This window comes from Mrakia frigida (assembly GCF_051309035.1).
Source record: "Mrakia frigida strain ATCC 22029 unplaced genomic scaffold BDY24scaffold_13, whole genome shotgun sequence".
Taxonomy (NCBI): Eukaryota; Fungi; Basidiomycota; class Tremellomycetes; order Cystofilobasidiales; family Mrakiaceae; genus Mrakia; species Mrakia frigida.
In genome coordinates, this window is record NW_027481268.1 from 216,450 (window position 1) to 236,434 (window position 19,985).

General features: G+C 54.6%; 9 protein-coding genes across 9 annotated transcripts; 6 read left to right on the forward strand and 3 right to left on the reverse strand.

Moving 5' to 3' along the window:
* The first annotated feature begins 124 nt into the window (after nucleotides 1-124).
* MRL1 (Mrl1p) lies at nucleotides 125-1,997 on the forward strand. The gene is made up of 6 exons (XM_076640191.1): nucleotides 125-370; nucleotides 486-629; nucleotides 719-1,021; nucleotides 1,171-1,218; nucleotides 1,323-1,577; nucleotides 1,672-1,997. Exons 1-6 carry the CDS (start codon nucleotides 303-305, stop codon nucleotides 1,793-1,795), a joined length of 942 nt encoding a protein of 313 aa, XP_076497149.1. The 5' UTR covers nucleotides 125-302; the 3' UTR covers nucleotides 1,796-1,997.
* A 176-nt stretch (nucleotides 1,998-2,173) lies between these two features.
* Nucleotides 2,174-4,501, reverse strand: BDY24DRAFT_387076 (ubiquitin carboxyl-terminal hydrolase family protein; the record flags this gene model as incomplete). Its single annotated transcript, XM_076640192.1, has 7 exons — nucleotides 4,163-4,501; nucleotides 3,984-4,090; nucleotides 3,667-3,901; nucleotides 3,299-3,565; nucleotides 2,826-3,198; nucleotides 2,682-2,738; nucleotides 2,174-2,600 (listed from the first exon to the last, which is right to left on the reverse strand). Coding segments are annotated over exons 1-7 (1,313 nt in total), but the record flags the coding sequence as incomplete, so codon positions are not given.
* A 1,241-nt stretch (nucleotides 4,502-5,742) lies between these two features.
* On the forward strand, nucleotides 5,743-6,836 carry BDY24DRAFT_40359 (uncharacterized protein). Its single transcript, XM_076642399.1, has one exon. The coding sequence runs from the start codon at nucleotides 6,203-6,205 to the stop codon at nucleotides 6,773-6,775; it is 573 nt and encodes a 190-aa protein (XP_076497151.1). The 5' UTR covers nucleotides 5,743-6,202; the 3' UTR covers nucleotides 6,776-6,836.
* A 318-nt stretch (nucleotides 6,837-7,154) lies between these two features.
* Nucleotides 7,155-9,118, forward strand: BDY24DRAFT_387084 (Fibrillarin-domain-containing protein). Its single transcript, XM_076640193.1, has 6 exons — nucleotides 7,155-7,265; nucleotides 7,429-7,485; nucleotides 7,570-7,855; nucleotides 7,932-7,997; nucleotides 8,077-8,205; nucleotides 8,269-9,118. The coding sequence occupies exons 3-6, from the start codon at nucleotides 7,603-7,605 to the stop codon at nucleotides 8,835-8,837; spliced, it is 1,017 nt and encodes a 338-aa protein (XP_076497152.1). The 5' UTR covers nucleotides 7,155-7,265; nucleotides 7,429-7,485; nucleotides 7,570-7,602; the 3' UTR covers nucleotides 8,838-9,118.
* Nucleotides 9,119-9,484: 366 nt separating this feature from the next.
* Nucleotides 9,485-9,763, forward strand: BDY24DRAFT_334499 (DUF427 domain-containing protein; the record flags this gene model as incomplete). Its single annotated transcript, XM_076637166.1, has 2 exons — nucleotides 9,485-9,564; nucleotides 9,649-9,763. Coding segments are annotated over 2 exons (195 nt in total), but the record flags the coding sequence as incomplete, so codon positions are not given.
* Nucleotides 9,764-10,110: 347 nt separating this feature from the next.
* Nucleotides 10,111-11,491, reverse strand: BDY24DRAFT_414689 (uncharacterized protein; the record flags this gene model as incomplete). Its single annotated transcript, XM_076643355.1, has 7 exons — nucleotides 10,111-10,210; nucleotides 10,281-10,369; nucleotides 10,453-10,459; nucleotides 10,522-10,570; nucleotides 10,658-10,686; nucleotides 11,042-11,203; nucleotides 11,289-11,491. 7 exons carry the CDS (start codon nucleotides 11,489-11,491, stop codon nucleotides 10,111-10,113), a joined length of 639 nt encoding a protein of 212 aa, XP_076497154.1.
* A 642-nt stretch (nucleotides 11,492-12,133) lies between these two features.
* BDY24DRAFT_414690 (peroxisomal biogenesis factor 19) lies at nucleotides 12,134-13,654 on the forward strand (the record flags this gene model as incomplete). Its single annotated transcript, XM_076643356.1, has 6 exons — nucleotides 12,134-12,209; nucleotides 12,305-12,750; nucleotides 12,892-13,050; nucleotides 13,168-13,338; nucleotides 13,426-13,482; nucleotides 13,577-13,654. The coding sequence occupies 6 exons, from the start codon at nucleotides 12,134-12,136 to the stop codon at nucleotides 13,652-13,654; spliced, it is 987 nt and encodes a 328-aa protein (XP_076497155.1).
* Nucleotides 13,655-13,948: 294 nt separating this feature from the next.
* Nucleotides 13,949-18,087, reverse strand: NOP9 (RNA-binding RNA processing protein NOP9). Its single transcript, XM_076640194.1, has 13 exons — nucleotides 17,730-18,087; nucleotides 17,527-17,620; nucleotides 17,197-17,350; nucleotides 16,947-17,031; nucleotides 16,786-16,878; nucleotides 16,370-16,711; nucleotides 16,165-16,255; nucleotides 15,780-16,055; nucleotides 15,556-15,635; nucleotides 15,380-15,463; nucleotides 15,029-15,303; nucleotides 14,711-14,927; nucleotides 13,949-14,601 (listed from the first exon to the last, which is right to left on the reverse strand). The coding sequence occupies exons 1-13, from the start codon at nucleotides 17,985-17,987 to the stop codon at nucleotides 13,981-13,983; spliced, it is 2,670 nt and encodes an 889-aa protein (XP_076497156.1). The 5' UTR covers nucleotides 17,988-18,087; the 3' UTR covers nucleotides 13,949-13,980.
* A 660-nt stretch (nucleotides 18,088-18,747) lies between these two features.
* BDY24DRAFT_387114 (uncharacterized protein) lies at nucleotides 18,748-19,945 on the forward strand (the record flags this gene model as incomplete). Its single annotated transcript, XM_076640195.1, has 4 exons — nucleotides 18,748-18,863; nucleotides 18,971-19,084; nucleotides 19,173-19,213; nucleotides 19,340-19,945. Coding segments are annotated over exons 1-4 (634 nt in total), but the record flags the coding sequence as incomplete, so codon positions are not given.
* Between the last annotated feature and the right edge of the window lie 40 nt (nucleotides 19,946-19,985).

Genomic DNA, 19,985 nt, shown 5'->3' on the forward strand with positions numbered 1-19,985 from the left:
AAGGGGAGGGGAGGAGATGGACGTCGGAGGAAGAAAGGTCGAAAGGTCGAGCTCGTCCGTTTGGGAGCGCGGAAGCAAATCGTTCCCAGCCTTCGCGACGAGCTCACAGGGATATAAAATTATACAGGGGTCAATTCAGAAAGTCTGGAGCCTTCGACAACGGGATCTTGCGCTCTGAAGTTTTTTTGCCTGCCTCGAGGGGACGAAGCTGCGACTTCCTCCTTTGATCTCCTCCAACGCTCACGTCGCTTCTCGCTTCTCGCTACGGCACTCCACTCCCCTTCCTTTCCTCTCCCCTCGCTATGGCTTCCTCGTGCTCCGTTCAATCTGGATCCACAGTCTGGGATCTATCATCTCTAGCCAACAACAAGTACGTTCCTTGTCTCTCGCTGTTTTCAAGCTCAGATAGATGGAGCTCAAAAGGAAGGAGACGGTGAGCTTGCGGTGCTGACCGTTTCTCCCCTTCCTCTTGTTTCTTCTACTAGCGAGGACTATACTTGGACTTCTTCCTCAGGAGAGAAGATTGTCCTCAACGTATGCCGTTCTATCGTCACTGAGGTCTTTGGAATTGAGGATCCAGATCAAGTGGGAGCTTTCGTTCAGGGAGACAAGGGCGATCGAAGCATAGGGTACGTTCCTCTCTCTACCAGTATACATCCACACACCTCTCTTTCTTCGAAGCTCACCCTCTTCTTCTTCTTCCTCTTGAAACCTCCAGATCGATCCTCTCGAACCTGACCCTCACCAACTCCTCCCCTCCCTCCCCCGTCCTCCTCTTCCCCAACGGAGCTTCCTGCTCGGGCTCCTCCTCCCTCCTCTCCTCAACTCTCATCCACTTTACCTGCTCAACAGCAGCCGAGAGCACAGGACCGGAACTCCTCGGTACTCTCCCTCCAGGCGAGGACGTAGGGAAGGCGTGTGCGTACGTGTTCGAGTGGAAGACGCCAGCGGCGTGTCCAAAGAGCGTCGGGAGCCATGCCATCTTGGGCGATTGGGGAGCTGTAGGAGTGCTGGTTGGATTGTGAGTACTCGAATGGGCTATAGGGGACGATTGTGCGAGGTTGTTTGGAAGGGAGGGAGGAAAGGGATCAGCGCGAGATCGACAGAAACGAAGGAAGGAAGATCGTTGAGCTCACCACCTTTCCTTCCTTTTCCCTTTCTCTCTTCAAGATCCCTCCTCATCCTCCTCGCCTACTTCCTCGGAACTGTTCTCTACAAGTACGTCTTTCCTCCTCGTCCTCGTCTCAAACCAACCCTTCCGCCCGCCCTCCTTCGAACCCTGACCTCTTCCCTTCCTCCGCTCCTCCCTCCCTCTCTTCCAGCCGATACATCCTCAAACTTCGCGGCTCCGCCCAACTCCCTCATTTCACCTGTTCAACACCTTCCATTTCCCTCCCATCCCTCTCCAACCCTTTCAAACGCTCTTCCTCGTCCTCTTCTCAACCTTGGGGATCCTGGCGGCGCGGCAACGGATACGGACGAGTCCCAGCTGAGGCGAGAGACGACGAGCAGGGAGATAGCGATGAGGAGGAAGGGCTGGTGGGGAGGTTCGGGCTGGATAGTGATGATGATGATGAGTGAGTCATTCAGTTTCTCGTCTTGGTTGGGTCGACATTAGGAAGAGAGAAGGAGTTGAGTTTGAAGCTGACCTCTTCTTCGTTGAACGAACAGGGATGCCCGAGCTCTGGACGGAGACAGTCGAGTCTGGAGGAGTCAAGGAACGGCCGCTACCAACTCTGCCGGGGCTGGGGGAGCTGCTAAGACTGGAGGAGGAGCTGGGTTGATCAGTCTTTGAGAAGAGAAACGGACGCGTCTCGTCCTCTCGACGAACGTCGAAGTCCTGACCTGCTCAAGCTCGAGACAGTCTAGGACGTGGAGGGAATGAATGAGCTCAGGAGAAGGGAGGTGATGTGGTTATTTAGACTTGATCGGCAATGGAGTAAGGTGTCGAAGTTGAAGAAGGAGGCAGGATGCTTGATGAAACGAGTTCCCACGTCTTTCCGTTCAAGAACGCTCGTTGTGGTCTCAAGTACCTATGCCGCCGAAAGTGCCGTATCCGGTATCCTTGAAGGTGCAAAGAGGAATGCAGGACGTTCAATTGACGGCAACAGTTGGTCGACGAGAACGACGCGTTTCTCTTCTCGCTCTTCGGAACGAGACTGACTGGAGAAAAGAACCATGCAAAGAAACCATGAGAAAAGAAAACCTACTGACTACTATTAACCTAACCTACTTATCAAACAACGGTGTACCTACCTACTACAAGAAAAAGAACAACTTCGACCCAACCCTCGACGCGTCTAAAACAGAAAAGCGAAACACACACACACACCCTCCTTGCCCTCAACTCTCAACCCTCAACAACTCTCCCAATGCCGCTTACTCAACCCTCTCGTAGAAGAGGAGGTAAGCACACCTCTCCCGTCCTCCGATATCGCCAGCGTTCCCCTCCTTCGCAGCCTGCTCGGTGACGCAGACCTCCTTTGCTTCGACGGTGGTGACGGTTTCGTCGTCGACGTGAAGCCAGGTCTTGGTTGCTTGAGCGAGAACGGCAGAGGTGTAGTGGCCGGAGGAGACCGTGGGACCGTGGTGGTAGACAACTGAAAAGAGAGAGAGAGAGAGAGACGGGAGGGAAAGGAGGTCAGCGAGAGAAGAAGAGAAGCGAAGACGCAGGAACGGACCTCCGAAGAGCTTGTACCGAATGGGTTCGGGAGTTCGTCGAGTTGCAGCGATGGCATCTGAAGAGAGGTACAAGAAAGGAAGTCAGTTTCGAAGCCCGAGCTGAACTCGGTTGCGTCGCTCGCTTTGTCTCGAAAAGAACTCACCTCTCGGGATGATCAACTCCTCCCCGAATCCAACCGCCTTCCCCATCTTCCTCGCCTTCCCACTCCCACTCATATCCCATCCGAACCTCTTCAGATGCAGCATCAACACCCTCGGCATCCTCTCCAACTCGCACCTCTTGCTCGCCTCTCCCTCTCCTCGTCCTCCGGGAAGAGTCACTCCGTGAATCACCTCTGGGGACGTGAGATGCAGCAGAGCAGCCTCAATAGAGTGGATATGAGGAGGCTGGATGTCGAGCTGAAGAGGCGAGAAAGGCTCGATGGTGATGGAGGGTTTGGCAGGGGACGGGAGGAGTAGCGTCGATCGAAGAAGACCCGTGAAGAGGTGGGTGATGGAGTTGGGTCGAGATTCGGTCTGAAAAGAACAAGGTAGTCGAAGATATCATCAGTTCAGGAGCAAGGGAGAGATGGCGAGGGAACGAAATGACAGAACGGAAACGAAGAACAAGACTCACCGTTCTCAACAAACTGCTCTTGTTCTTCTTCCCAACCTCCATCCATCCATCATCTCCACCGTTCCCAGATCCTCCTCCACCAGCAGCAACAACTCTGACTCCCTCCTCTCCTTCCTCTCCCCATCCTCCTCCTGCAGCTCCGTTCACGGCAGCCGAAACGGCTCCTCCGATTCGACCTCCCTCTCGATTCAGTAGCGATCCGATCTCCTCGTGCAGGGTGTTGAGGAAGAACCCGAGGAACTCTTCGGCGTCTTCTTGGTGACCTTGCTGCTCGAGAGGAAAGTAAGAAGGGAAGAGAGAGCGAGAGAGGTCAGCGAACGGAACTCGGAGAGACGCGTCGAACGAAAGAATGAAAAACGGAGACGAACCCTCATGAACGAGAAGCAAGGAATGTGGGTGAGAGCAGTGTAGATTCCTTCAGGAACGAACGCGTCTGCAGGCCCTCCTCCGAGAGTCTTGGAAGCTCCATTCGAACCTGTGGGTGTCGAGGCGGACGACGACGAAGTCGACGACGCGGCGGCGGTGGGAGGAGCGGGGAACTGAGAGGCGGAGGCGGATGAGGAGGCGGATGAAGATGGAGGGAATTCTCGAAGGAAAAGGATCCTGTTGAGGTTGAAGATGAGGTGAAAGAACGAGAGTCAGCAAGAGGAGGAGGCTTCAAGTCGGAAGAAGAACCGAGACTCACATTGCGTCGACGAGAGGGTAATCTCCCTTCAGATCGGCCGAGAGCATCTCTCCCAAAAGCATGAAGAGAGTGTAGAAGCCAGGAGTGAAGACCAAGACTTGGAGGATCTGTTGTCCCAAAGAACGAGGTCAGACATCGTCTTGAGGCATCGCCTGACTGTCGCTCAAGTTCAGACTCACCGAGTTAACGAAGCACAAGTTCCCTCGGTTGACCAATCCTCTCGCCGTAGTATCCATCACGGGCCCTCCTTCTCCAGGAGCAGCTCCAACGCTTAAGAGCTGAGCCAGAGACGAAGGCTTGACCTTCTTCCCGACGCCGTTGGGTTTCGACTTGCTCGAGGCAGATCCGTTGACGGCGGTTTGAAAAGCGGGAGGAGGGTTGGCTGAGGGAGGAGGACGAAGGAGAGATGCCCACGAGGTAGGAGCCTTTTTGACGGGAGGAGGAGGAGCGGGAGCGGGGACGGCGGGAGCGGGAGGAGGAGAGGAAGGGGCGTCGGTGGTGGATGGAGAAGGGACGACGACTGTCGATTTTGGCGTTGAGGGAGATAAGGGAGCCGGAGACGAGGATGGGATGGTGGCAGGTGGAGAAGGGGCTGATACCGAGGCGGGAGTGGGAGGAGAAGGTTGAGGAGCAGGAGTGGATTTGGGAGGGAGAGAGACGGGAGGAGGAGGAGGAGGAGGAGAGGGAGGAGGAGGTGGAGGCGAAGCTGCTGGTACCGCTGTCGAAAGAGCTGGAGCTGGCACCAAAGCTGGAACTGAAAGTTTCGATTCCTCCACGACGGCCGACTCCTTCTTCTCCTCTATAGACGGAGGTTGAGCGACCTCTTCTTCGACCTCACCTCCCTTCCCCTTCCCACTCGAACTCTCCGTTACCCCAAAGCTCAACTTCTCCGCTCCGTTCGAGAGTCCAACCACCTTCTCAGCAACCTCCTCCTCCTCTTCTTCTTCTTCTTCCTCCTGCCATAACGTGAAGGTGTGCTTTACGGAGTCTGGGAGGACGATGGACGCAATGAAAGTGACTCCTGGAGCCGTGGAGGTGTTCGAAGGTCGGGAGCGAGACAGCAGGCGAGGAGAGTTATACGAAGGTGTGGGATGAGGTCTAGAAGGATAGAGGGCTGTGAAAAGAAGAAGACGAGAGAGAAAAAAGGTCAGTATACGAAAAGAAGGAGGAGGGAAGAGAAAACTCGAGAGCCCTCCTCCGAGGTCTTGCGAGCTCGAAGAGGTGGTCAAACGAGCAGCGCTTTCCTCGTCCCTGGGGTATAGGTACAGCTCAAGAAGGGCAGAAAGAGTGAGATGCATGTATTCACTTGATTTTGAGCTCGATGAGGTGGGTTGAGGTATCGAAGAGGAGGAGGAGGAAGCTGGAGAAGGGGAGGAAAGAAAGGTGGAAGCGAAGAAGGAGTCAGCAACGAAGATCTCGCTCAAAAAAGAGCGTTCAAAGAGAATCGAGCTAGGGAAGGTGTACGCCGAGCTGATGCTCTCGTAGAGATCGCGAGGGGCTCTTCTTTACTTCAGAGAAGTTTGAGAAAAGCTGCTTGAGCTCGGAGAGGAAGGAGGAGTACGAGCTTCGACAGCTCGCACGAGTCCGATTTCCCTTGCCTCTTCTCAACTGCTAGAGCTCCCTTCTGAAGCAGCTTGCTCCAAAGCCGAAGAGAGAGATAGTAACTCACCCTGGGGCTGGGGTTGAAACTGAGGTTTTGGAGGCTGTGGGTGGTAGACCTGATGAGGAGGAGGGGGAGGAGGAGGGTAGAAAGTTGAGGTCGCAGAAGGTGGAGGTGGTGGTCTGGGAACGAAGCCGTTGAACGAAGGGTGGTAGGAGGAGGAGCCTTGAGGGTTGTACGGCGGAGGATACTGGACGTGGAACGACATAGTCGAAGGGAAGAGGGGGGAAAAAGGAGGGAAAAGGGCGGGTTGGTGTGGGTGGAGGATGGGGAGGAGGAAGAGAGTCGAGCTCGAAAGAGCGAGCGAGGGTTTGTCTCGGGGGCAGAAAGAGGGATAGAACGGAATCCTCTGTAGGAGTCGCAAACTTTCTAATGTATGGAATTTACCGAAACCTGCTCATTCTTTCGGTTCCCTGCCCAAGAACGAGGGTCTTTTGTTCACTGTTGAGAGCCGAGGAGGTCGTCGCGCGACGCGTCTGCATCTTTTACCTCAGAACGACCGGGGATCAGAGTCAAGAACTTGCTCTTTGACGCGAGAGTCATGAGCAATAAATAATAAATGACTTTGAGGCTCCTCGTACCTCCTGCCTTCACAAGTCGAGCACAAGGTCGCGTCGCGTCGCTGGACAACCTGGACTCGAACACTGTGACTGCTGCTCTTTCTTCTAGAGTATGTGCCTGTCCTTCCTCTTCCGACGATCTTAGCTTCATTCCACCGCGCACCAGCTCTCGAAACAGCCGCAGACAGAGGGTCAAGGTCGCTGCCTTCCAAAAGGGAAGACGCGAGCGATGCAGACGATCAGCCCGACGCGCCCACTCAATTTTGCCAATGGAAAACACCATCTCGAACCTGTCTCAGAGCACTGTCACTCACACTGATGCACCAGGTTACTCTAGGGCCAAGAACGAAGGTTTTCTTCCCACCTCTTTTGAGCTGAAACGGATCTTGAGAGAACAGCCCTACAAAAATGCGTCGCCAGCAGATTTCGACTTCGTTGGCCTTCGTTTTCTCTCCTTCAACCCTCTCCTTCCTTCCCTTCTCTTCCCCCCCTTTCTCTTTCTTAAAACTACAAAATGGCTTACGGAGGTACGTACTTGCTTCCCATCGAAAAATATACCGAGTTCGAGTTGAAGGGAGACGAGAAAACGAGTGCTGATCAAGCCACTTCTCCCTTTCCCTTCCTCCTTCACCTCTCTTCTTCCTTCCTTCCCCTCACGTCGTCTTCTGCCCTTCCCTCCTTCCGACCTCGTCCCTAAATCTCGACCATCACCTCTACCTCTCGATCATCCCCACTCTTATATCTACAGACGCACCCCGAGGTGGCCGAGGAGGCTTTGGAGGAGGAGACCGAGGAGGTCGAGGAGGAGGACGAGGTGGATTCGGTGGAGGAGACCGTGGAGGACGAGGAGGTGCTCGAGGAGGATTCTCTGCTCGAGGTGGAGGAGATCGAGGTGGACGTGGTGGAGGACGAGGTGGAGACAGGGGAGGACGTGGTGGAGACCGAGGACGTGGTGGACGAGGAGGAGGACGAGGAGGAGCTGGAGTCGGAGCCAAGAAGGGAGGAGCTTCTGTCATCCTCGAGCCTCACAGGCACAAGGGTGTCTTCGTCGCTAAGGGAAAGGTTAGTCTACATCCTATCCTCGAAGCTGGTTGAAGTGGATTTGTGGAGGGAGGTGATGGGGAGGGAGGAAGGGTTTTTCTGAGGGCTGAAAGAGTCGGGCGCGCGACGAGTCAAAGCTGACCTCCCTTCCTTCCTTCCCCTTTTTCGCCTTTTCTTCTTCCAGGAGCACCTCCTTGTCACCCGAAACTTGGTCCCCGGAGATTCCGTCTACGGAGAGAAGGTTCGTCCACCTCTCAATACTATCCTGTCTTTCGATTTTCCTTCGAGCTGACCTTTTTCTCTCCCTTCCCTTCCCTCCTCTCAGCGAATCACCATCGCCTCCCCTGGAGAGGACGGTATGGAGGTCAAGACCGAGTACCGAGTCTGGAACCCTTTCAGATCCAAGCTCGCCGCTGGTATCCTCGGAGGTCTCGACGAGATCTACATCGCCCCCGGAAAGAAGGTCCTCTACCTCGGAGCCGCCTCTGGAACCTCCGTCTCCCACGTCGCCGACATCGTTGGACCTGAGGGAACCGTCTACGCTGTCGAGTTCTCCCACCGATCTGGACGAGATTTGATCAACATGGCTAAGAAGAGGACCAACGTTATCCGTGAGTGTCGAGGATCTGGTGAGGTTCGAAACGGTGTCGCTGACTCCTGACTCCGCTCCCTTTTCATTCCTTTCAGCCATCATTGAGGATGCTCGATACCCCAACAAGTACCGTATGCTTCTCTCCATGGTCGACGTCATCTGTTAGTATCTTCAATCTCGCTTCGAAGGTCGTCGTCGGAAATCTCGAAGCTCACCTCCTTCCTTCCCCGTCTCCTCCAGTCGCCGATGTCGCTCAGCCCGATCAGGCCCGTATCGTTGCCCTCAACGCTCACCACTTCCTCAAGAACGGAGGACACATCGTCGTCTCTATCAAGGCCTCGTGTATTGATTCGACCGCTCCCGCTGAGGGTGAGTCTCCATTCCTCGCTCCCTTCCCGCTCCTCCCCCTGACCTTTTTCGCTCTCTTCTTAGCCGTCTTCGCCGCTGAGGTCAAGCGAATGCAGGCTGAGAACATCAAGCCTCACGAGCAGCTGACGCTTGAGCCTTACGAAAGAGATCATGCTATGGTGATTGGAGTGAGTTCGCCTCGTTTCTCCTTCGTTTTCTGGCCGTTTTTTAAGCTCGAACTTGGCTCATCGCTGACCTTCTACTATTTCTCTCCTGGTTTGTTTTCTCCCTCCACCAGTCCTACCTCCGACACAAGTAGACGATTCGCGTCGTTCCTCTTCCCGTCGTCGGTCGTGTCTCCCTTTGCATCTGTTCCCGTCTCTCTCTATAGCTCTCTGTCTCTTTCGGTTCTCCTGCTTTTCTACCATTCATGCCTACGCAACCTTTCGCTTTACACGTCTTTTTCTTTCCTCTTCTCTATCTCCCATTTCTTTGGAGATTTTCTCTCCGTCTTGACCTCTTCAACTTCGACCTCGTTCGGTTTGGTTCGATGGCGGTACTTTTTTTTGGCTTTCTTTTTTGTAGATCATGTGCTACTAAATTCTCACTTCGACCTGCAGAAAGAATGGGCTAAGAAGGGAGACGGGTCGTAGCCAAAGATGGTCTCGTTCGGAGAGAAGTCGAACGCGTCGCGCTCGCGAACCCACGTTGCCGCCGATTGGATTCCCGCCTTCTTCTCTACATGCGGCTGCAAGAAACCGACGGAACCGAAAATTCCTGAGGGCGATGACGAGCATGATACCAGAACTTTTTCGCTAAGCTCAAGCTCAAGATCAAAGGCGAAGGATTAGGAAGGTCCCGGCTCGACTCGCCGTCCTCTGCGCCGTGACCTTCCAAACAATCCTCTGCCTGTTCCTCCTCCTCTCCCCCAACCACCATCATCACATCTAACCTTTCAATCGAACCAAGCCAACTACCAACTCACTCTCAAACTGTGAGTCTTCGCCTTTCATGCTGTGACGGAAGAGGATCGAGGATGAACCGAACGTTCGACCTGCTCGAGCTCACCATCTCTCTTCTCCTCTTTCCTTCCTTCCTTTCTTCCTTCGGTCCTTTTCAGCAAATCAACCATGTCCATCTACCAAGCACTCTACAAGGGAGAGATCATCGCCTCTGGACCTTTCGACGACCTCGTCAACCTTGAAGGAAGTGAGTCCACGATCCCTCCCGAGCTCTTCTCTCCTCCCTTCTTCTCTTCCTCCCTCCCTTCCGCTCGCTGATTCTTGCTTTGCTTTGAGCAGACTGGTACTTCCCCGAGGAGTGCGTCGAGACTGATCTCTTCACCAAGTCCGATACCACCACCGACTGCCCTTGGAAAGGGTGAGTTCGAGTTGGAAGAGGAGATGGGAGGAGAGTCATCTTCCTTCGCTGACCGATGCTGTTTCCCTTTCTGCTCGTGGACAGAACTGCCCACTACTACAACTTCAAGGACGTCAAGGACATCGCTTGGTACTACCCTGACCCCAAGGAGAAGGCTGCTGAGATCAAGGGCTTTGTCGCATTCTATGTTTCGAAGGTTCCTGGTGAGCTCGAACTTCCCTTTTCCCTTTCATCTTATCTTTTCCTCTTTTTCCCGTGTCTGTTTGGAGATGAGAAGTAATTGCTGACCCTCTTTCGTTTGATCTCGCAGGACTTGTCGTGGAGGAGCTCGTCGAGGGAAAGTGGGGACGAGTCGGACAGAACGAGGACGACGCTCCCGCTTCGACTGAGGAGGAGACCAAGTAGGAGAGAAGAAGCTGAAGTAAATCAAAAAGAAATGTACCAAGTAATAACGATGTCCGTTCGCTGAACTAGTGTCGATATCGGAAGTAGAAGGAGAGGGAGAGGAGAGAGAAGAGAGCGAGTACTCTGTAGACGACGAGCCGATCAAGCCAACACCCCCTCCTTCATCCAGATCGCTTTCCTCTCCTCCCAGATCATCGCTCCCATCTTGCGTCCCTTCGAGCTGATCACAAAGTCCCCAGGTCTGAACCAACAACACGAAAAAGTCAGCTTCCGGAATGCGGCTCTCGAAACGAAACGTCAACTCGACTTACTCTTCTTCTTTGCAACTGGCGATGTATGCAACCTGAGAAGTCTGGGTGAGACAACCATAGACGATGTTTCTCGCTCCTACCTCGGGAGTCTGAGCGAGCAAGAATTTGCAGACGTTTGAATGAGGGGAGGGAGGAGGAGCAGACAAAGAGCGGAATTCGAGATGTTGTTGACCTGACAGCTGTGAAAGACCATCAGTCAGTGCTGCGAAAGACAGGATATAAAGGGAGAACTTGGACTAACGCTGATTCGTAGCCGTGGACAGAGAGCTCGTACTTCATCGGAGCGACGCCTGTGTGCGAAAGAAGAAAAAGAACGACGCGTCAGTCCCCAGACGGTGCAGTAGGCCCGGAGGGGAGGTCGAGTTCGGAGGGAGAACCAGGGTTTAGATCGAGGTAGGAACCCACACTGAGAGTAGGAGAACGATGGAAGGGTGGACGAGAGATCAGAAGTCGAGAAAAGTCTCCAGCAGAACGACGACGTCGCTCTCGACTCGTCCTCTTCTCTCCTCCTCTCGAGCTCACCAACTTCTTCCCCTCCCCCTCCCTGACCTCTTCTCTCTTGCAGAACCCAAGACGCAATAGTAATTATAAATTAGGTCGTTCAATATCGTTTCAAGGTATCAAGTAGTAGACTATAGGGCTCCTCGTCCTTTCCTCCAGCGAGCTCAACATCAACCCTCCCCTCCCTCCCTCCGACCACTCCCTTGCCGTATCATCCCACCGAGCCCATTCCCACACCTCCCCCCGATCCCCGAGACTACAAGATCCCGACCCCAACGGTTTCCAGGGATGATTCCTCTTGTTCGAAGAGCGATGAAGCTGCGAGATCGTCGTCGACGTGGAGGGAGGACGACGGCGATGAGGAGGGATCGTTGTTGTTGTCGTTGTCCGGAGACGAGCGAGGAGAGGAGTAGAGGTCGAGTCTGAAGGATATGAAGGAAAGGGGGAGAAGAGTCAGTAAGAAAGTCGAAAGATAGTGAGGAGGATAGATGGGCGAGATCGACTCACCTCGAAGGAAGAGCTCGACGCTCGACTCCTCGCCAGCAGTCAGTTGCTGACGAGGAGGAAGGCCTGGGTATTACTCTCTTATTGCGAGCGGGTGCTCGAGAGGGGATGGAGGAGTAAGGGGATCGAGGGTTGATGAAGGTGAAGAGGTGAGAGGAGGATGAGGAAGCGAAGGAGGAGGGAGTGTTATCGAACGAGGAGGACATTTGTTGAGCTTTTCGTCTGAATGAAGGTGTTTGGGTTGGTAGAGATGGAGATTGAGAGAGAAGAGATGGTGGTTGAAGGTCAAGAGGAGTTAGCTGGTCAGCTTGAGGGTTATAAGCTCGATTCAGAGGAGGTGCTGGAAGGTTCTAGGGTTGGGTAGAGAGAAGGTCAACTCCTTGGGGGAGCTTGGAGAGGAAGGGGTTCAAGACGAGAGCCCGAGGAGATCGAAGTGGCAGTCGCGCGACGAGGTGGAGGTGCGGGATCGATCCTTCTAGTACTTTCGAGCAGGAGGAGGTGAGTTCGAGGAGAGCATGGGGGGAGACGGGGAGAAAGACGAGCTACTAGGAAGAGCAGTCGGGTGATGGTTGGAGGAAGAGAAGAAAAGAGGAGAGGGGAGAGGAGATGAAAGAGGCCGGTTACGTTCCGCTTGTTTTTCCACACAGAAGAGCTCGAGAAGATTTCCCTAAAAGCTCAAGATCCCGTCGATAAGTCTGTGAAGGTTTTCCGAGACGTCTAGTTTAAATCTCTATCAAAGAAAGGCCTTGAAATCGACTTCCGGCAAGGGCTCCCCGAGCGACCTCGCTCCTTCCTTCTCAACGACCAGCATCACCCTTCCTTCCCCTCAGCTCTTCTTTTTCTCTACGATGTCTTCCTCAGCTCCCCCACCTCCCAATCCTACTGCATCTGAGGATCCTGAAGAAGACTACGACGATCTCGACGGTTCGTCCTGTCTTTTCTCCTTCCTTCCCCGACCTCTCAGCTCGTGAGCTTCCCTCCTCCCCGTCCTGACTTTTCTCTCTTCCTTTCTTCTCCAGATATCATCCCTTCCTTCACAGCCCCACCACCAGCCCCTCCTCCCGCTCCCTCTTCTGCACCTCCTACGCTCTCTACCTCCTCAGCAACCCAAGACGACGACGACGAGGATCTCTCCGACGAAGCCTTCGCGGCCGAGCTCGCCAAAGGAATGGAATCCCTTCTGCTCGAGCTCTCAGGAGGAGGAGCTGCTCAACCACCAGCAGCGACATCTTCGGCAGCGACAGGAGGAGAGGACGCTGAAGCTCGTCACATGAAGGAAGCTTGGGAGAAGGTCTTTGCAGACGCTCTAGCCGAGACCGAAGGTGCTCCTCCTCCTCCAGCAGCTCCTGCTCCCTCGTCCAAGCCTCGAGCTGGAAGCACTTCAGAAGGGAAGCCTGAGGACTTCCAGAAGACTATCAGGGAGACGATGGAGAGGTTGAAGCAGAGTTCAGCCGACAGCTCAAAGGTACGTTCCAACAGCTGCCCCATCCATCGCTCGTGTCGACGTTGTTCGTTCGGCTCGCTCGTCCCCTCCCTTCTTTCTTTCTTTCGCGTCGAAGCTCACTCGTCTTTCCTCCTTCGGTTGGTTCTTCTCGCTCGGAAACAGCCCTCGGCGACCCCCGACGACCCTCTCGCCGCTCTGCTCGCCAGTCTAGGGGATCTCGGAGGAGATTCAGGAGACGGAGAGGGTGTCCTCGAGAGCATGATGGACGGGCTGATGAGCAGGGAGGTCCTGTACGATCCGCTGAAGGAGCTGGATAGCAAGGTCCGTTCATACATCTTTATTCACCTTTTCTCTCGACCTTATAAGAGAGTCTCGTCTATGAGCTCAAGCTGACCTTCTACCTTCCCTCTTCGCGTTCCCTCTCTCCCTCACCTCCAGTACCCAACCTACCTCACCTCCCCCGAAGCCCTCGCTCTCGACCCACCTCAACTCCACGCCTACAAGCTCCAAGCCGACCTCGTGAGGTCGATCGTAACGCTGTTTGATCGACCTGATTTCAAGGATGAGGACGAGGGGACGAAGGCCGAGGTGAGGGAGTTGATGGGCAAGGTGCGTTCGGTTTTCTCTTGCTCGTTCCCTTGTCGAAGAGAGATCTGACTTTACGATCATCTGCTCGTTGGTATTTTGGTTATATAGATGCAAGACTTGGGTTCGCCTCCGAAGGAGGTGATGGGTGACATGCCGGAAGGATTCGTGAGTTTCGACGTCGCTCTCTCGCCTTTCGTTTCGGAGTACGATGAGGCTGATCTTTCCTTCCCGTTGCTCGTTTTTTTTTTCTCACGAACAGGAACTCGGTCCCGACGGTCTCCCCAACCTCGGAGCTCTGGGAGGAGGAGCGGATGGAGAGGCGTGTGTAATCTGCTAGAAACCTCGTTGGGTCGCGATCTTGTTGGACGAGAGGTGGAGGTGGAAGAGAAGGGAAGAAGAGACGAGTGAGATGGGTTGGGTCTCCAATGTTTGATGACTTTAACGATTGCTTTGGGAGAGGGCAGCAAGGGGTCGGAAAGGGAAGCGAGGGGAGGCCTCGTCGCGTCGTCCCGTTCTTTGCTCCCCTTCATATCGATTTCGGCTTCTACTTCATCCCAACTTACTCGACTATCTACGCCTTTTCAAACGTTCCTTCTCGGTTCCTCGAAAATAGAGACAGGAGCTCGCATACCTTCCCATCAAAAACAAAGTCGCACGCAAGACCTAAACCGAACTCTCCACCTTCTCCTTCTTCTCCTTCTTCTCCTTCTTCCTCTTCTCCTTCTTCCCAGCCTCTCCCAACGACGATCCTCCCACGCTAGCCTTGATAGCTCCCAAGATGCTTCCCAACCCGGTATCCGCCGCTCCTCCCTCCTCCTCAACGACCTTCGACTTCTTCCTCTTCTTCACGACCTTCCCTTCCTCGGACGGCACCTCAGCCACCGGAGCGACGATGACGAGAGGAGCTGGTGCTGGTGCTGGTGCAGGCGCAGGTGTGGAAGCGACGATGGCAAGAGGAAGTCCAGCCTTCGCCGACGCAAAGAGCTCGTCGATCTCGTCCGTTTTGGGAGCGGTCTTGTCTCGCTTCCTCTTCTTTCCGGGGACCTCCTCGACGACGGCGGTGGTGGGATCAGTAGAAGTGGAGGTAGATGCGATGGGTTGACCGAGAGGTGCGATAGGGGCGGCGACGGCAGCGGGACGAGGAGCAGGAGGGGTTTGGAAGACCCTCCATTCGTCGGGACGACGTCGGTAGAGGTTGATGTTGACTCTTCGTCCGAAGAAGCGACCGTACTGGGATCCGGCGATGGAGGATTCGGAGGGAATGAGAGATTTGGCGATCTTTTCCTGTGAGGGACGGACGAACGGACGAACAAACGAGGGAGGGGAGACGCGTCAGTTCGAACGAGAACGAGCCAGGACGACGAGGACTTGGTTGCTATAGAGCTGAACGAACCTTCAAGAACCCATCACACCCGTCCCAAAGTTTCTCTCCCACCCTGGATCCGACCTTGTCGTCGACCATCTCGAACCACTTCCCGCTGAACGCCATGATGATCTTTCGACTGTTCTTGAAGGCGACCGTTGGCGACTCGATGACGGCGTCGAAGAGTCGAGAGGAGATAGGGTGGTGGGTCATTGTGAGGAGTTCCGCGATGGGGAGGGAGACCAAGCTGATCGGAACAGAAGAAAGAAGGCAAACGAAGGAGGAGGGAAGGAGGGTCAGCGTCGCGTTTTCAGCCTCGGCTTGAAAAGGACGGAAAGCGAGACTCGCCTGTTCAGCACGATCTCGTTGTGAGGACTAGGCATCCTCAAGATGCTCTGGAGAAGCAGAGCTCCCTGCATGTTGGGAGTGAGAGGATCCGCAACTCGTTGTCGACCCATCATTCGTCGCTTCTGGTACATCTCCGACTCGGTCATCTCGGCCTCTCCCTCCAGTCGCTCTTGGGAGTGCTGATCCTTCTCGTCGAGAGTCTCTTCCACATCGTCGTCGTCGGCGTCGGGTTCCTCTCCTTCGGGAGGAGCCTCTCCGATGGCTTTTCGGTAACGCTGAGGAAAGAGGAACGGAGAAGTCAGCGAGGAGGACGACGGAGAGGGAGTAAGACGAGAGCGATTTCAGGCTCACCTTCAAAGTCTTGAGAGTGAGAGCACAAGGAACAAGTCGGTTCTTATCCTCGGGAGTCTTGAGTTCGAAGGCTTGGTAGACAGCCTGTGTGAAGGAGGAAAGGGAAACGAGACGCGTCGAAAGTCAGATCAGCTCGAGGAGACGAGAAAGACGAACGAACGAGGAAGGCTACTTACGTCGACAACGGCCTCTCCGTGGACTTTTAGCTCAGTAGCTCGCTCAACGACCTCCTTCAAAACACCCATCCTCGCTCGCTCTGTTCGAAAACGGACCGACAAGAAACGCGGTCAGGTCTTCGTCTCTCTCACTCGTCCTTCCTCTTCTTCCCTCCACTTCCCTCCCACCCAGGCACCAGCCACCCCTCGAAAAAGCCTAAATACGGCCTTTCAGCAGTACTCACTAACGCCCCTAGCCCAGTCTCCTCCCCCAGCCTCAACCAACACCTCTCCCAATCCTTCCTCTCCCAACCTCTTCACAACCTTCGCCATCACGAAGTTCGCCACGGGATGCACCGCCAGCTTTCCAATCCTTCCGACGAAGTAGGTCTTCCAGAGGAGGTCGAAGATCCGAGGAGGGGAGATTCGGAGGAGGAGTTCGAAGAGATGGGAACCGGTTGGGTCTCGAAGGAGGAGTTCGAGGTAGTCTGTTCGGGTGGGAGGAGGGGAAGTGGGATCGACTGGAAAGAAGAAAGGGGAAAGGGGAAAAGGGAGAGAGGGGGAAGGGTTAGCTTGAAAGCAAGAACAAATGGTGAGGTGGGAGGGAGAAGAAGAGGTGGATGGACGAACGAAGTTGAGTGACCAGACCCGAAAGGATCGAATCGAGCAGCGACCCAGGAATCTCAGCTTCTCCACCAGCAGCTTCAAGCTCGATGAGCATCTGCACCGAAACGAAACGAAACCAAAAAGTCAGCGCCCTCCTCTCAAAAACCCCAACCCGACCCGACGCGTCTCCCTCTCCCTCCTTCTCCCCTTCTCGACCCAACCAACTCACTTGAATAGCCGGCCCAGCAACCTGCCCAACTCCCAACGCTCTAATCTCCTGCTCCCCAACCTTCTCCTTCACGCCTCTCCAAAACTCCTTCAAGACCTCTCCAAACTGAGCCGGAACCGCTCGCGTCGCCGCTGCTCCGTTCGGGTCCTCTCCCTCGTTCTGCACCACGCTCTTGGTCGTTCCGTGGGTCTTGGCATACTTGGTACTTCGCTTGGATCGCAAGGCGGAAGGACCGTTGGAGGCGTCGGTGATAGGGCGAGCGGAAAGGAGGAGGAGGAGGACTCGGATGGGGTGAGAGGAGAAGGGGGATTGGAGGAGGAGAGGGAGGGTGGGGAGGAGTTCCTGGTGGGGGATGAGAAGAAGGAACGGTCAGTTGACGAGGGAGGAAGGGGCTGAGAGGGAGAATACGAGCTGACCTTGGTGATGGAAAGGATGAGATCGGACATGAAGGGGAGGACGCCTTCGGAGGGATCCATGGTCGCTTGCTGGGAGGGGAAGATTCCACGCGTCTGAAGCAAAGGGAAAGGGGGTAAGGAAGGTGCCTGGGAAAGCCGGGGGAAATGAGGGCTTGACGAACCTCTCGATCAACCGTCAAAGCTCCCAAAGTGAAGAGCGTCTGAACGACGTGACTTCCGAATCGATGTTGGATGAGCTTCTCGTAGCTACGGAGAACGAAAAAAAGCAGAGCAAAGACCAAAGTCAGTAAATTGGCCATCTGCATTCCTTCCTGAAGCAGTTCCAACCACGTCCAACCTCTTCTTCAAGCTCAAAATGAGCTCGAAGGGACGAAGGGAGAGAGGTTAGAACAAAGAGACCCGACGACTCACTTTCCCGACAAGCTATCTGCGAACACCCTTCGACCCCAATCTCCCATGTTCCAGATCATTCGCTCAATAACGAGAGCGCAATCCGAGTCGGTCGAGAGTTGAAGCTCCTTGTCCCTGAGCTCGGAAAGAGCAGCAGAGACGAGGAGTTGACGGTCTGCAGTGAACGAAACAACGAGGACGATAGAGAGAGGTCAGCGAGCTGTTCCAAGTAGTGAAAGTGCGCATATACGTCTGTATGCGCTGATGACACTGCTCAAAAGACGCTCGAAGAGCAAGGGCTGGACGAGCAACGGAGACGAAGGGAGGAAGGAAGGGAAACGTCGAGCTGACCTTCGTTCTCCTCGTCTGCTTCCTCCCCTTGAGGCAACCCTCCCTCCTCGAAGATTTTCAGTCGATCGTCTACAGTCTTGAAGTAAGCTTTCACCTATATTCCCGTTCAAAAGCCAAAGCTCGAGTCAGCGAATCCGTTGGTTGAGCTCCCTCCTCCCTCCCTTCCTCCCCAAATTTCAACCTCTCCTCCTTCAAGTACTAACCTCAGCGTCCACAAACCCCCAAGGCGCATCTCCTTCGACCCTCTCCCTGATACTCCCGTACCCTCCATCCCCAGGAGTAACCCAGTCCGCTTCTCCGTCTCCTCCTTGATGAGGTTGAGCGTTGAGGTCGTGCGTCGAAGTCGAGGTCGAAGTCCCTTGAACTTGAGCTTGATAGGCTTCCTCGGTAGCTTCCTCGACGGTCGCTTCCGTCGTTTTGGCTTTACGCTTTCCTCGCTTTCGGATGATCTCTTTGGGCATGGCTGAAGGGAGGAGGGTAGGGGAAAGGGATGGGTGTTGGAGGAGGAGGAGAGGAGGGAAGGAGTTGAAGCTCAACGAGGATTTGGAGGGCGCAGCCGATCGCGTCGCAAGTAGAGTCTTTCCCTTTGTTGATTCTTGGGGTTCAGCTTTCAGACTGGGAAGGAAATCCCTCGGTTTCAGTTTTGTAGAGAGAAGGGGAGACAACATCACCTTGCTGGTTCTCTTGAGGCGTCTCGCTGAGAAACGACGCGTCTTGCCCCTCTTTTTGAACGCTCGTCGAGAACGCTATTACGCATTGAATCGATCGACTTCTTTACACAGAATGGTTTCGAGGTAGTTTAAGAATTTACAGTAGAGACGAGCTCGATGTTTGGATAGACTTGGGCGATCTGAACCTGCAGAACGATCGAATGGGATCTCGTAGCGAGGATTCTTTCTCGCTGTGAGACTCTAGGATCGGCCCAACCTAGCTTCATCGAAGTATGTCGAGCTCAGCGACCGCTCTGTGTAGCGATGGAGCTCCGAGAAATGATCGGAAGGTGTAGTGAAGGAGAGAAGCTCGCGACGGAGGCGACTCGAAAAGGCCTCGAGCGTTTGCTGATTCTCTACGTACTCAGAGGCGATCGCACGAAGTCAAGGACGAACTTTGATTCTCAGAATGAGAAAGACGAAGTTTTCCTCCTGGCTTTGATGCTGGGCGTCGGAAGCAAAAAGAAGGAAAGAGAGCGCCGACCTCTTGATTTCGAGCTCAACCCTCTCAACGCCCAAACCATGTCGCTCCCTCCTCTCTCCAAATCCATACCAACAACTCCAGCAGCTGCTCAAAAGCTTCCCCAAACTCTCCTGGTTCTCGTAGGACTCATCGGATCCGGGAAGGTCAGCTCAGCTCCTTCTCTCTTCCCTCCTTCAGCCGCTTCCTTCGAAGCTCACTCCCTTCCTTCCTCGTCCGTTCGTTCGTTCGTTCGCTTCGTTTGAAAACACAGAGCTCCCTCGCCAACGCTCTCGAGCAGGATCTAGGATGGATGCGATGCAACCAGGATGAACTCCAAGGGGATCGGAGACTGGTAGAGAAGAAGGTTAGGGCCGGGTTGAGTCAGGTAAGTCGGTTGGAGAGAAGGAGGAGGAGAGGGAGCGAGCTTTGTTGAGCTCGAGCTCACCCTCTTTTGCGCTGATCGTATGAAACAGGGACTCAACGTAGTAGTAGATCGAACAAACTTTGATCCCCAGTGCGTCCGTTCTTTTCCGTCGTTCTCAGCGTTCAAGTCTTGCGTTTGGTCGAGCTCACCTCCCTTCTCCTCCCTCCCCCTTCTTTCCTCTCCGCCGTCTCGTTTGGTTGTGTCTCGATCCAACAGACAGCGAGCTCACTTTCTCAACATCGCCTCCAGCTTCCCTAAAGTCCAGAAATGGGCTCTGTTTCGTGCGTTCTTTCCCCCTCCTTCTGCCTTTCTCTCTCTCTCTCTCTCTCTCTCTCTCTCGTCCCTCCCCACCCTCGTCCAACTCGTCTCACCACCCTTTGTTTTATCTTGCCCGAATCCTTCCTCGAACTTTTTTAATTGTTATTATCCAGTGGACGTCCCCCTCCCGACGTGCCTCGACCGGCTCTCCACTCGAACGAACCACCCGACCATCACCTCCTTCGCCCAAGCGAAAACGGTGCTTCTCAAGTTCTCGTCTCAACTGCAACCTCCCACGCCCTCGGAAGGGTTCGATCGCGTGCTGCACTTGAAGGATCTGGTGCCGCTGGAGATTCCGAGGGAGCTGTTGGAGAAGGGGATTCTGCAGAGAATCGAGAACGAAGGGGAGAGGCAGACGCTTTGGAGTAAGAGTCAGTGGGGAACGGGAGGGCAGGCTGGGTTGGGGAGGGGTGGTGGATACAGCGGTAGAGGAGGAGGAGGTGGAGGAGGAGGACAAAGAGGTGGGTACAACAGAGGCGAGGGAGGGCAAGGAGGAGAGAGGAGGTCGGACGCTGGGAGTTGGAGATAGACGCGTACGAGTAAT

Coding starts and splice junctions, on each gene's coding strand:
- MRL1 (XM_076640191.1), top strand. CDS start 303: ATGGCTTCCTCGTGCTCCGTTCAATCTGGATCCACAGTCTGGGATCTA. Junction 371..485: donor TCATCTCTAGCCAACAACAA/GTACGTTCCTTG, acceptor TTCTTCTACTAG/CGAGGACTATACTTGGACTT. Junction 1,022..1,170: donor GTAGGAGTGCTGGTTGGATT/GTGAGTACTCGA, acceptor TCTCTCTTCAAG/ATCCCTCCTCATCCTCCTCG.
- BDY24DRAFT_40359 (XM_076642399.1), top strand. CDS start 6,203: ATGACTTTGAGGCTCCTCGTACCTCCTGCCTTCACAAGTCGAGCACAA.
- BDY24DRAFT_387084 (XM_076640193.1), top strand. CDS start 7,603: ATGGAGGTCAAGACCGAGTACCGAGTCTGGAACCCTTTCAGATCCAAG. Junction 7,856..7,931: donor GAAGAGGACCAACGTTATCC/GTGAGTGTCGAG, acceptor CATTCCTTTCAG/CCATCATTGAGGATGCTCGA. Junction 8,206..8,268: donor TTCGACCGCTCCCGCTGAGG/GTGAGTCTCCAT, acceptor CTCTCTTCTTAG/CCGTCTTCGCCGCTGAGGTC.
- NOP9 (XM_076640194.1), bottom strand. CDS start 17,987: ATGCCCAAAGAGATCATCCGAAAGCGAGGAAAGCGTAAAGCCAAAACG. Junction 16,056..16,164: donor GGGTCTGGTCACTCAACTTC/GTTCGTCCATCC, acceptor TCTTCTTTCCAG/TCGATCCCACTTCCCCTCCT. Junction 15,464..15,555: donor ACGGAGAGGCCGTTGTCGAC/GTAAGTAGCCTT, acceptor TCCTTCACACAG/GCTGTCTACCAAGCCTTCGA.